Genomic DNA, 14998 nt, shown 5'->3' on the forward strand with positions numbered 1-14998 from the left:
TCATAAAATAGCTCCCAGGCAAGTAGAAACCATTCCCATTTCCACAGACATCAAGGCGCCTGCATGGCCCCCTCACAGGCATGCTCAAGAGCCCTGAGGAGACCACCAGCCTTATCCCGAGACCTGCAGGGCACGAGGCCCACAGAAAACAGGAAACTCAGGCCTGCAGCCAGCACTACAGGCCAAGGTCCCACCTGCCCCACCACTTCTTCCCTGTCCCCGATTCAGGCCACGCCCCCTGCCACTGACCTGAGGCATCCAGTCACCAGGTCCCCATTCTCCTGCCTTCTCCTTGAGGACACAGCCTGGCAGACAGGATGTCACTGCTGGAAGCATTCACCTTCCTGTCCTTCTGGGCTGGTGAGTCACACTCCCTGACCATTTCAGTCTGCATGAGTGAGCAAAGAAATTCCTTAATGTTTCTTATATTGTCAGATGTTCATTGGAAATTCTCTTCTTTTACTTACAGTTGGACTTGGGTTATCAAAAGTGGAGCAGTCCCAGATATCCATTTCCACAGAAGTAAAGAAAAGTATTAACATATATTGCAAGGTAACGAGCTCAGATTTTGAGGGGGAATACATTAACTGGTACTGGCAGAAACCGAGTAAGGCTTTGGAGCGTCTGATTTATGTGAGCTAGCCAGGAACCCCAGCTCGAGATGACCTAGGTGGGAAGAAAAATAAACTTGAGGCAAGAAAGGATTCTCAAACATCCACTTCAATCTTCACTATAAAGTTCATAGAAAAAGAAGATGAGGCCACTTACTACTGTGCTGGCTGACACCACAGTGCTAGAACTGTTGAGACAACCCACACAAGATCCCCTCCTTGGGTCTGTGCCCACACACATCCTTCCCAACAGTGGGAACCACAGCCAGGCCCCAGCTGGGCTCCTGGCCTCAACCTCTCCTTCTCTGCAGCACTTCCGGAGCTTTCCAGGAAGCCATTTTGGATTTGCTTGCACATTACCTTCCAGCTGACCGCAGGAATTGTGCTTACAAAGCTTTATTTGACACTATTTCCCAACGAATCGAAGTCCTGTCTGGGGACTGAGAGCACAATGGCTGTGCCACTGTGCATCATCTCACCGTCCAGAGAGTCTCAGCAAGTGGGCGAGGTTCAGACTGAGAGGAAATCGGCATGAGCTGTTATTATCATATATACTCAAGACAAGCCCTCTGCAATATAACCATTATTGGTCCATTTTACAACCAAAGAAATTAAAGCTTAGAGAATTTAGGCTTAATGATCCTTCAAAGACGAGAAGTCTGTGCTTTTTGAACTGGACTGTGAGACCACACTGAAAAGTGTAAGGATTGCAGTTCTTTAAGTGAATAGGGTATCTGAGGTAAATTGGGGATGGAGTAATGCTGTTTTTCGGGAAGGTGTGGGGAGGATTCTGCTCATATGATGTCATGAGAACAGAGCTCCAAATTCATTGTGACCATTAGATGGACCCACTATATTGGGTAACACTTGATCTGCCTGTGAAAGAAGAGAAAGAATCTGCCAAGACCAGAAGAGCTTACATCGTGTGTGTGTGTGTGTGTGCGTGTGTGTGTGTGTGCGTGCGTGTGTGTGTGTGTGTGTGTGTGTAAGTCCTCTATCAGTGTTCTCAATTCTTTGAATATATCAGCTCCTTTAACCCACAGTATCTACAAGATCTGTTCTGTTATCATCAAGCATATTTGATTCAGGAGGTAAGTGAAGTACCAAGAGGTTCAGTCACTTGTCAAGTCACACAGCTGGTACGTGGCCAGTAGGCAGAGCAGAGTAGGGACCCAGATGGTCAGGTTCTTCTTGCCTCTTACACTAACCACTTCTTAATTACAGGACAATAAAGGAAACAATACATTGTTCCCATCCCCATAGACGAGACACAACTAACCGCTACGGAACATTAACTGACACAAATTTTTATTATGTGCTGAAGCACATGCCCAGTATTTGAGTGATTCAGTGTCTTCACAGAATAAGTAAAATGCCAATAAATCATCAATCAACTTTTCAATATAAAACAATAAAAAGATCCTTATTTTCTATTTCTAACAGTGGTATCTGCAGTGGGCTTCTGGTATAATATAGATATCTCCTTGCAAGTTTCTTATAGGTACTAAAAAGTCTCCAAATAACGTCAACATATTCATTCTCTCTAGCCCTTATTTCAAGGATCCACAGTCTATTGTTCACATTTGAGATGTAATGGAAGGAAAAAGGAGGCATTTGCAGGCCAGGCCGACAAGAGAGATGGAATTAGACACGTGATCCTTCAGCCCTTCTTCTCCCACCTCTGGTGGCTCATATTTCTTTGATTTACATCCTGACCTACACTGTTTATAACCATGATGGTTTCCTAATGGGGGCACCATTGCCTTATTGAGCCTAAACAGAACCTTCCTAGTCCCCTATGTTTTTTATGTAAGCAAATTAGAGACCAGAACCTGAGTGGAACACACGAATGTGAGAAGATTATTCCAGGAGGAATGCATGGAAAGTGTGGATTAAGCTTCTCAAATATCTTTGCTGAATTATTTGCATGGGTTTTCTCACGTACTATACAGAAGAGCAGTGGACCTTAGTGATACAGCGTCTTCAGAGGAACAGACCTCAGGAGATAAAAGTGATGTCAGCTTTTCCATATGATCCCTAAAAAAATAGTGACAAATTCAATGATGAACAAAGGGAAAGAAGCAAATAATTCATGCTGCAAATGATAGAATATTATGAAGCCATTAAAACTGGCATATTTGAAGATTTATTAATAAAAGTGAAAATGTTTACATTCAAATATCAAAAAATCACATTAAGTACGAATGAATATACATTAAATCTCAGATATGTAAATGTCTATGCTGATGGAAGAAACAAAATGAAAGGAAATATTTGAGTTTTAAGGTAGGTTTTTTTCCTGATAGGGTGGATAAGTTATGTTCTTGTTCTGCTCCAGAAAGGAGGATTATAGATCATTCCACTCTGTGCAATCATGTTACAGCTGAAGCAGCACAGTTCCTTTTGCAGAGGTTTCAGATCCCCCTGGGGGGCATTGGATGCTCCCACAAGAAGGTGGATACTCCTATCAGGATCCTTTCCCTGGGATTCAGCTGTGACCCTGCTGAAGATCACAGTGGCCATTTATTCAGAGCTGCTGTTCCTTCTCAGTCACTGTTCTAAATCCTTCAGGTATAATTCATCTCATGCTTGTGACAATCCGTTGACATTGGTGCTATCACGATTCCGTTTTACAGGTGAGGAAACAGGGGTATAGAAATGTTATTCTTTGTGGTCATGGAGTTACTGAATAGGGGTAGAGGGCTGGGTTTTCCAGCTTCAGTGTCTTTCCTCATAACCACCGTGCTATCATACCTCTGAAACACAGGCTGTGGAAATGGCATCTAATCTGTGGTTCCTACAGCTAAAGATAAAACAAACACTTATTCAAAAATAATTATTGAAACAAATAGATTACTATTCTATGCTGTCTGAATTTAACGTTGTCTTCCTAGAATAAACATAAATACCATAGCTGATTGGACTTTCAGAATATAAAACAATAACATAAGATAAAACAATATAAACACAATAATATAAAACAAAACGATAACATATTTTCTTATGTTTTTGAGATAATAGAAATAAATGAAAAAAGAAAGCTTTTCCTTTAGACTTTTCTAATAGGACATCTGCCTCTGACATTCCTGGAACACAGTCATGCTTATTCATGTATGTACTGTCTATGACTGCCTTTAAGCTACAATAACAGAGGTGAGTAATCACAACAGAGATCTTGTGGCCCACGAAGTCAAAAATATTTGTTATTTGACCCTCTACAGAAAAATTTGCCAGTCTCTGCTGTGCAATGTGGAGTTAGGGAATGAGTTTATAACTTTAACTAAAGTTCAAGATGCAATAAGAAAAAATATTGATAAATTTTACTACATGAAAATGAAAACAAAACTTGCATGGCAAAAGCAACATAAGTTAAATCAAAGGATGAACGAGAAACCATTAGAAAATATCTGCAACCTGTTTAACAGATAAAGGCCTACTATCCCTAACACAAATATGCATTTTAAAAAATGAGGAAAAACACTTAAAATATCCTATAGGGAAATGACAAAAGACAGGAAAAGCCAATTCATGAAGAGAGATATAAAAATAGCTCTTAAATATATTAAAAGATGCTCAATTTCACTTACCATAAGATAAATGCAAATTAGAACTACAAGATACTATTTTTCACCCATGAGATTGGCAAGAATTTACAAGTTTGCCAATACACTGTTGGTGAAACTGTGGGGGAAAATAGGCTCTCTTAAAAATTGCTGGTAAGAATGCAAAATACATTTTTATAGGGGAATTGGGAAATATCTTAAAAAATTCATACACATTTACGTTTCAACCTAGCAAAATCACTTTTAGAAATTTTGCCTGAAGACACGACTTTCAACAATATGAAAATACATATGCATAGTTAACCATTGTGTAACTGCAAAATATTGGAAATTACATAAATATCCAAACATAGGAGATTGTTTGAATAAATTATGGCAAATGAACAAATTGGAGTACTATACAGCTGTAAAATAGAATGAGAGATGCAAAATCAATTGTAATGTTATATACTGGCAAATCACAATTGTAAATTGAAGGTTAAAAAATACTACCATATACAATAGCAACAATAACAATATCAAAAAAGCCTATATAATATTTAGAGATAAATTTAACCAAAAATGTGAAGGATTTGTATGCTGAAAACTACAAAACTGAAGGCAGAAGTCAAAGAAGAATTACATAAATAGAGAGATATACCACATCCATGGATTGGAAGAGTCAATATATTTAAGATGTCAAACTTTCCCCAAATTGATAAATAGATTCAATGTAATCACAAATAAAATCACAGAAGGACTTTTTCTAGAAATTAATAAGCTGGTTGTAAAATTTATATGAGAAGGCAAAGGACATAGAATAGCCAAAACAGTTTTGAAAAGATTTGGAAGACTTATTATTAAGCTACAATGATCAAGACAGTGAGTACTGGTGAAAAGATTGGTACATAAATAAAAGAAACAGAATAGAGAATCCTGAAATAGACCCATGCATAAATGGTTAATTTTTAACAAAGGTACCAGGGAAATCCAATGGATGAAGGATAGATTTTTCAACAAATGATATTGGAACAATTGTTCATCTATGTGGAAAAACTGTAAACCTCAATCCATACCAAACACCATGTACCAAAATTAACTCAAAATGGATTATAGGCCTCAATGTAAAACCTAAAACAAGAAACCTTTCAGATGGAAATACAGGAAAAAATCTCTATTGCCTTGAATTAATCAAAGATTTCTTAGATAGGAAACAAAAAGCAAGAATCATAAAAGAAACATTTGATAAATTGCAATTCCTCAAAATTAACATTTCCACTCTTTTCAAGACTGATAATAAAAGCCACAGATTAGGAGAAAATATTTTCAAAACACGTATCAGAGAAAAGACCAGTGTCCAGAATATATAAAGAACTCTGACAACTCAATAATAAGCAAAGTAACTCTTTAAAAAATGGGAAAAAGGACCAACACGTGCTCAGAAATGTAGAGAGATGGAAATGGCATTGCTTCTTTCTTACAACAACATCATAAAAAGTTGGATAAACTGAAAATTAATGATTTTGCTTGAACCCATCAGAGAACTGAGGTTGCAGGGCAAGTGACTTACTCAAAATCTGGAGACAAACAGGTACTTGCAGGGAGAAATAGGAGCTGAGCATTAGGTTACCTTGGACAGATGTCATCAAACATGTCAAGCTGGTCAGAAAATTAACCTAGAAATTATTAATGAAATAGGAGCTGAGTATAGACTAGTAAGAGAGGGTGAACCCTTGCAGACCACAAATATAGGGCATTTCCCACCACCTTTTAAGCTTCTTCTCTAAAACTCCACATGATTCTTGCAGGGGAGATCAGGGAGAGTCCATAGAAAGCTTCCTCTTTGGTGCTGGCTGCAGGAGGGTAACAGCAGCCACTGCCAGAATCCACCCAAACATAATCCATACCATCTCCACTGTAGGAAAAAAAAAAACAGCTTAATCCACAGCTGAAGGCACTGGTGAAATCCCACTGCAGTTAGGGGAGGGGAAAGGAGGCTACCACCAAAACTTTGCCCTGAACCATCTCTCTTATCTCCACAAAGTAACAAGTTGTCATCTGCAGAGGGATGGGCATCAAAACCATACCCTGAAGTAGGTGGATACCTACTGCATCTAGGGGAGGGGAAAGAGCATTAAACATGTCCTACCTCTGGAAGAGGGGCAGGAACACTTGCAAAGTCCACATGTTCAAGACCCAATTTCACTTACCTCTTTACAATGGAGTCTAAATCAAAATACCAGAGAATGTCTCCCTTCCCTACCTCTGACCACCATGCTACCAAACCTTGAGGAAAAATAACAGTGGCTACAGAAAAATAATTGCTAAGAAAGCTTCAAGAGACAGACTTTCTATGGGGAGACTAACAAAGGGAAGACTCAAAGCCAAGTGAGAAGACAAAACAAAGTATGACTAGAGAAACTTTAAGCCTCCGGACCCTAAAAACAAACTCCAACTCTGATAACTTTGCAACAACAAACTTCAAACCCAGTCTGACTCCTGACTAGATTATCAGAAACTCCCACACTAAAGACCTAGCAGAAGGAAAGGTGTGCTCATTTTCAAGCATAAAATATATTTACCTCGGTATCTATCGTACCATAAAATATGTCTAGCTTTCAACCAAAAGCTTCAGAGACATACAAAAAGGCAAGAGGAAGACACAAAGCAACCATCAGAACCAGACTGAGGCATGACACAGACGTTGGGACAATCAGGGAATTTAAACTATGATTAATATGTTAAAAGCTCTAATGGAAAAGGTAGACAACATGTAAGATCAGACAGGTACTTTCAGCAGAGAGATGGAAATTATGAGAAAGAATCAAAAGGAAATGCAAGAAATAAAATACACAGTAACAGAAATCAAGAATGCTTTTGAAAGGCTCACCAGTAGACTCAATAGAAATAAGGAAAGAATTAGTTAACACGAAGATAAGCCACTAGAAATTACCCAAACTGCAGTGCAAGGAGATGATAGAGATAAAGAGAGAGAGTAAGAGAGAGAGAGAAAGGGAGCAGAATATCGTAAATCACAGAACTGTGGACAATATCTAATTGTCAAGAGAAGAAGAAATATTTGAATAGATAATGGCCAAAAATCTTCCAGAATTAGTAATGGATACCAAAAGCAGAGATAAAGAGAAAATCGTGAAGGCAGCCAGAGGGGAAACAATAGTGGACTTCCATCAGAAACAGTGTAAGCAGGAAGACATTGGAGTGACATATTTAAAGTATTGAAAGAAAAAAAAAACTGACAACCCAGCAAAAATGTCCTTCAAAAGTAAAGGATAAATAAAGAATTTGTCAGAAAAAACAAAAATTGAGGTAATTCATTGCCAGTAGAATTCCTCTGTAAGAAAAGTTAAAAGAAGTTACTCAGCAGGAAAAATATGGTAGAAATAAAAAACTTGAATCTATACAAAGAAATGATAAGCACTGGAAATGGAATAAATGAAGGTAAAATATAATCTTTTAAGTCTTATTTTTAATTGCTCTAAAACAGGAGTTGGCAAACTTTTTCTGTAAAGGACCAGAGAGTAAATATTTTCAGTTTTGCGGGCCGTGTTCTCTGTCCCAACTACTTGGCTTTGCCATTGCAGCACAAAAGTCATTGCTACTGTTAGACCTGGAGGGACAGGGAACCGTCATGACAACTGGGAGGGCATCTGTATTGAGGGGCCACCTGATAGGAGCTGTGGCCTTTAGTCAAGGGACACAACTAACTTGTCCTAGTCTGCGTTCTCCAGAAGGTGCGCCTCGGGATTAGAGTATCGTGGTTTATTTGGAAGGTACAGGCAGACCAGCAGGGCAGTAAGGAAATGAAACAGGGAAGGGACGGCAGGAGATAAGGGGTGCTTTAGTGACCAGCTGCTGAGTGAGCAACTGGAGAGTAATAGCGTTCAAAAACAGAGTGATAAATGAAGTAATGCATTTCTTGTTCTGCTCTTATGTTTTGTGGGACTGGCCATGTAAAATTAATAAAATCAATGGAACCCTAAGTGGTCTGATAGTCAACGTGGAGGTGAACCAGGGAGTCTTGCTAAGAGGTTGGAAGGAAGTCATTACAGAGTAGAAAAATGTTCATGGTATCATAGGAAGTAATAAAGACAGAGCATAAAATTGAATATATAATATTAGTATATCTATGTGAAACAAATTTTAAAAAGAGACAGAAATTAATGCATAAGGGAATATACCAAACTGTTAACAGTAGTTGTATCCAGGTGATAGGGCAAAAAGAAATTGTTTTCTCTTCTGCTTGTGTTTCTTTATGATCCATACTGAGTATGTATTCATTTTATAATAGGAAATAACAATGGTTTTTGTTTTTCAGGTATATTAAGTTACTCCACGGGCACAGCATCTCTGTAGTTTCCATTTAATGGTAACATTCAAAAATAAGAGAATCTGAAATGCTTCCTTTGCCTGGGTTATTTAAAGCATAAAGCTGGGTCATACATAAGTAAGCTCTCCCTATGTCCACAATTGCCTGATGAAGTGTAGTGATGTGCAACGATGTTAGAATAGAACGGTTACCCAAGAGGCTCCTCAAATACAGACTAGATTCTCTCTCTCTCTGACTCCATCTCTCTCTCTCTCTCCCTATCTCTATCTCCCTCTCTCTCTATTTTAGACCAAGAAAGGACTTTAGTCCCTTAACAAGAAAATGACCTCTTTACCCTAACATCATTGGATGGAAACAATCACACAGTAATGAGACAAATCTGCTGATGAATTCAGTTAGCAGATCTATTTCCAAAGGATGTTTAGGGGAAATGCCATGGATCTCTTTCCCTGTAGCCTGAGTCTTAGCTGTTTGTTCAGAGCACCACCTCTTCAGACTAAATCATCCCTCAGATCTGCTTAACCATCTATGGGAAGCCTCCTGGGATGGAAGTCATTATGTAGTGCTCAAAATGATTTGTTGACTTTTAAGGAGGGGAGGGAAGGAGGGAGGGAGGGAGAAACGTGGAAGGAAGGAAAGAAGGAAAGAAGAAATGATAGAAGATACAAGGCCTTTTGAGTAACATACATGGGTTTCAAATTCCTGCTCAGCCACTCAATGACAGCATGATTTAGAGAAGTTACTAAATTAGTTTCATTCTGTTTTCCCAATTTTAAGTGAGCATAGTGTTAACAACCTCATAGGGTTCCTGAGGACTGAATGAGGTTTCATTTATGACAGTTTGAGCATAGTGTTCAAAGGAACCACAGTGTCCTTTCCCATTATAACTCAACCACTTCACTGAGCCATCTCAGTTAAAATAGGAACTCAGGAACTCTTTAAAAGTCACATGTTACATTGTCTTCCAAACAAAAGTAAAGTGTAGCTTTAGTTCTGACAAACTAAGACTTGTGAAAAGGAAAAGAGTGGAGTGTAACAAACCAAGGGCATTTTTTTCCTCCAACATCTTTCTTCATTTACAGCAGAGTACAGTAACATCATAGTATCTAAAGCAATAACTACAGTAATTGTTAATAATTACTACACTATGTGAACTTTCTGCAAACTATTAATCTATAAAATTTCATACTTCAGCGTAAGGTTATGAGATTATTATCTCATTTGTTACTATATACAATAATGATACTGTCCCTCCAATTCTGATGACAGTCATACATATCTACCTACATTCTCACAAAATATGGTGAAAAATCTATAACTCTGAAAGTGAAAAAGAATTCAAGAATAGGTGTATTTGAATACTTAAAGGAAATACTTTAATACTCAAAGGAAATATAGGAGGGAGTTACCCCCAAGGGCAAGTTAACATTTAATTATTATAACATAGGTGTTTTCGTGAAGTCTTCCAGGATCTGAGAGTTCTTTTATACCAGGGACATGATAAAATAACTGTGGCAGAGTGACATCAGCAATGTGGCAGAGTGAGCTGTTCCCTTTGCCTCTCCCCCTTCGAACTACAACTAAACAGACATTCATTGATCAGCGGAGGATACCCACACAGTACATCAGAACGAGAGACCCACACAGCTATACATCTGAAGGTAGATGGACTACCCCCAGGGAGGTGGTGGAGATAGGTGAGCACTCTCCAGCTGCCCAGAAGCCCTGTACATGTGTGCAACTGCTCTGCTGGCTGGAGCACCTATAGCACCACTGTGGCCCTGAGGGTGGGAGAGCACCTTGGCATGACTGCAGGAACAGATGTCAGCAGCCCTGAGCCCCTGCATGATCACTTTCCCATCTGGTGGGAGAGCCCACAGTGCTGCCATTATCCGCAGGGAGCCAGCCTAGACTTGGACCAAGTGGGGAGGCCCTCCCCACCAAGCACAAAGGCTGGTGTGACTTAGGAGGAGATGGCAGCAGATCTGCACACCCAGGTGAACGAGTTCCAAGCTGCCACAAACATCCATAGTACCACTGTGGCCCCAAAGCAGAAGCCCATCTCAGTGGGACTGTGGGAGAAGGCACCAACAATCCTGAGCCCCCAAGTGATCACTCTCTCATCTGGTGGGAGAGCCCACAGTGCCACAGTACTCCCAGGGAGTGGCTTAGGCTTGTACCCAGTGGGGAGGCCCTGCCCATCAAAAACAACAGCTGGTGCAACCTGGGAGGAAGTGGCAGCAGATCAGCACACCTTGGCAAATGAGTTCCCAACTGCCACAAATGCCCGTAGCGCTGCTGTGGCCCAGAGCGGGGAGTGCATCTCGGCAGGACTGTGAGAGCATGCAACAGCAGCCCTGAGCCCCCGTGTGATCATTTTCCCATTCGGTGGGAGAGCCCATGGGGCTGCTAGGGTCCCAAGGAGTGACCCAGGCTTGGACAGCTGACAGGGATGATGGCAGGCTCAGAATGGCAGGCTCACCTAGGGGCAGCAGGTGGAATCTGCAACCAGATTCTATCACTATGCTAAGGCACCACACCCTATCAAATAGAATGAAGAAGTATATTAATACACCAGGCCAGAAGGAAAAAGACAAACACCTAGAAATCAATCATGAAGGCACAGAAATCTACAACCTAAATGACAGAGAATTAAAAATAACTATCACAAAAAAATCTCAACAAGTTACAAGAGAACTCAGAAAGACAGTTCAATGAAATCAGGAGCAAAATTAATGAACAAGAGAATTCCTCACAAAAGAAATTGAAACTATAAAGAAAAACCAATCAGAAATGTTGGAGATGAAAACACAATGAATGACATAAAGAAAAATCTGGAGTCATTAAATAGCAGAGCTGATATTATGGAGGATACAGTTAGAAATTTAGAGGATAGGAATATAGAAATGCTTCAGATGGAAGAGGAGAGAAAACTAAGGCTAAAAAGAAATGAAGAAATTCTCTGAGAAATGTCTGACTCAATTATGATGTGCAACATAAGGATTATAGGTATTCCAGAGGGAGAAGAGACAGAGAAAGGAGCAGAGAGCTTGCTCAAAGAAATAATAGCTGAGAACTTCCCAAACCTGGGGAAGGAGCTGGAATTACAAGAAAATAGGCTAATAGAACTTCTAATTACATCAATGTAAAAAGACCTTCTCCAAGGCATATATTAGTAAAAATGACAAAAGTCAGCGACAAAGAAAAAATATTAAGGGCAGCAAGGCAGAAGAGAATAAACTACAAAGGAAACCCTATCAGGCTTTCAGTGGATTTCTCAGCAGAAACCTTACAGGCTAAGAGAGAGTGGAATGATATATTCAAAATTCTGAAAGACAAAAACTTTGAGCAAAGAATAGTCTAGCAAGCAAAAATATCCTTCAGATATGATGGAGAAATAAAAACTTTCCCAGATGAAAAAAAGCTGGAGGAGTTCACAGCCACGAGATCCCCTCTACAAGATATGATCAAGAAGGCCCTAATACCTGAAAAAACAAGAAGAAAGGGGTTACAAAGCTTTGAGCAAGGAGATAAACAGGCAGGCAAAATCAGAAAATTGAAACTCTCTATCAGAACAGATTAGGAAACACTTAACTATAACTCTAAAGATAAAGGAAAGGAAAATATCAAACATAAATATAATCACTTCATTTTAACCACAGACTCACAACACAAATGGAATGAGTTGTGACAACAACAGCTTAGAAGGGGAAGAGGAAAGAGATGGAACTCCCTTGGACTAAGGGAATAAGAGGCTGTCGGAAAATGGACTATCTCATTTATGATATCTTTTATACAAACATCATAGTAATCACTAAACAAAAAATCAGAACAGAGACCCAAATGAATAAAGAGAAAACCATCATAGAGAGCCACCAGACTGAATTGGTACTCTGAAATATATGGGGTGACAAAAAAGGGAAATACAGAACAACCAGAAAACAAGGGATAAAAAGGCAGCATGAAGCCCTTATATATCAATAATCACTCTAAATGTAAATGGATTGAATTCGTCAATCAAAAGGCACAGAGTGGCTGGATGGATTAAAAAAACAATACCCAACAATATGCTGCCTCTGGGAAACACATCTCAGCGTAAAGACAAACACAGGCTCAGAGGGAAGAGATGGAAGACAAAACTCCAAGCTAACGGCTAACAAAAGAAAGCAGGTGTTACCATACTAATATCAGGCAGAGTAGAATTCAAGATAAAAAAAGCAATGAGAGACAAAGAGGGGCAGTATATAATGATAAAAGGGATACTCCACTAAAAGGACATAACACTTATAAATATAAATGCACCTAACACAGGAGCACCAAAGTACAAAAAGCAACTATTAATTGCCCAAAAAGGAGACATTAACAGCAACACAATAATAGTAGGGGAACTTAACACCCCACTTTCATCAATGGATAGATCATCCAGAGAGAAAGTCAACAACGAAATAGTGGAACTAAATGAAGCCCTAGACCAGATGGACCTAATAGATATATATAGAACACTCCATCCAAAATCAGCAGAATGCACATTCTTCTCAAGTGCACACAGAATATTCTCAAAGATAGACTGAAAACATATCAAGCATCTTTTCCAACCGTAATGCTATGAAACTAGAAATCAACTACAAGAAAAAAGCTGGGAAAGTGACAAACATGAGGAGATTAAACAACGTGATACTGAACAACAAATGGATCATTGAAGAAATTAAAAGAGAAATAAAAAAATATCCAGAGACAAATGAAAATGAAAATACACCATACGAACTCACATGGGATTCAGCAAAAGCGGTCCTAACAAGGAAATTCATAGCAATACAGGCACAACTTAACAAACAAGAAAAATCTCAAATACGCAATCTTAAACTACACCTAACAGAATTATAAAAAGAAGAACAAACAAAGCCCAAAGTCAGCAAAAGGAGGGAAATAATAAAAATTAGAGCAGAAATAAATGAAATTGAAACAAAAAAAAAAAAAACAGTTGAGAGGATCAACGAAACTAAGACCTGTTTCTTTAAGAAGATAAACAAAATTGACACACCTTTAGCCAGACTCACTAAGAAAAAAAGAGAGAAGGCTCAAATAAATAAAATTAGAAATGAAAGAGAAATTACAATGATACTACAGAAATACAGAGGATTATAAGAGAATACTATGGAAAACTATAAGCCAATAAGTTAGACTATCTAGAAGAAATGGATAAATTCTTAGACTATACAACCTCCCAAAATGGAACCAAGAAGAAATAGAGAATCAGAGTAGACAAATCACAAGCAAAGAGATTGAAACAATAATCAGAAACCACCCATAAAACAAAAATCCAGGATCAGATGGCTTCTCTGGAGAATTATACCAAACTTTCAAAGAAGATTTAATACCTATCCTTCTCAAACTATTTCAAAAAGTTAAAGAAGATGGAACACTTCCTAACACATTTTATGAGGCCAACATCACCCCAATCCCAAAGCCAGACAGGGACAACATGAAGAAGGAAAATTATAGGCCAATATCACTGATGAACATAGATGCAAAAATCCTCAACAGAAAATTGGCAAACCGAATACAGCAATACATCAAAAGGATCATACATCACGATCAAGTGGGATTTATTTCATGGATGCAGGGATGGTTTGACATCTGAAAATCAATCAATGTGATACACTGCATTAATAAAATGAGGAATAAAAACCACATGATCACCTCACTAGATGTTGAAAAAGCATTTGACAAGACACAACATCCATTTGTGATAAAAAAAATCTCAATAAAATGGGTATAGAAGGAAAGAACCTCAACATAATAAAAGCCACATATGACAAACCCACAGGCAATATCATACTCAATGGGGTAAATCTGAAAGCCATTCCTCTGAGAACAGGAACAAGACAAGGGTAACCATTCTTGCCACTCTTATTCAACACAGTACTGGAGGTTTTGGCCAGAGCAATTAAGCAAGAAAAAGAAATAAATGGTATCCAAATTGGCAAGGAAGAAGTGAAACTCTTGCTGTTTGCAGATGACATGATTTTATATATAGAAAACCCTAAAGAATCCATTGGAAAACTATTAGAAACAATCAACAACTACAGCAAAGTTGAGGGTAAAAAATCAACTTACAAATATCAGTTGCATTTCTCTACTCTAATGCGAACTAACAGAAAGAGAACTCAAGAATACAATCCCATTTACAACGGCAACAAAAAGAATAAAATATCTAGGAATAAATTTAATCAAGGAGGTGAAAGACCTATACAATGAAAACTATAAGACATCATTGAAAGAAATCACTGATGACATAAAGAAATGGAAAGATATTCTGTGCTCTTGGATTGGAAGAATAAACATAGTTAAAATGTCCATACTACCTAAAGCAATCTACAGATTCAATGCAATCCCAATCAGAATCCCCATGACATTCTTCATGGAAATAGAACAAAGAATCCTAACATTCATATGAGGCAACAAAAGACCTTGAATAGCTAAAGCAATCCCAAGAA

The 14998-nt window shown here is 38.6% G+C and overlaps 1 protein-coding gene across 1 annotated transcript in view; it reads left to right on the top strand.

The window, feature by feature from the left end:
• Positions 1 to 237: 237 nt before the first annotated feature.
• LOC131392818 (uncharacterized) overlaps positions 238 to 14998 on the top strand; it is a 40027-nt gene continuing 25266 nt past the window's right edge. The window contains 3 exon segments of the mRNA XM_058523004.1: positions 238 to 360; positions 470 to 778; positions 8203 to 8224. Coding sequence (XP_058378987.1) covers positions 318 to 360; positions 470 to 778; positions 8203 to 8224 — 374 coding nt within the window. The 5' untranslated portion in view covers positions 238 to 317.

The sequence above is a fragment of the Diceros bicornis genome, chromosome 3 (assembly GCF_020826845.1).
Source record: "Diceros bicornis minor isolate mBicDic1 chromosome 3, mDicBic1.mat.cur, whole genome shotgun sequence".
Classification (NCBI taxonomy): Eukaryota; Metazoa; Chordata; class Mammalia; order Perissodactyla; family Rhinocerotidae; genus Diceros; species Diceros bicornis.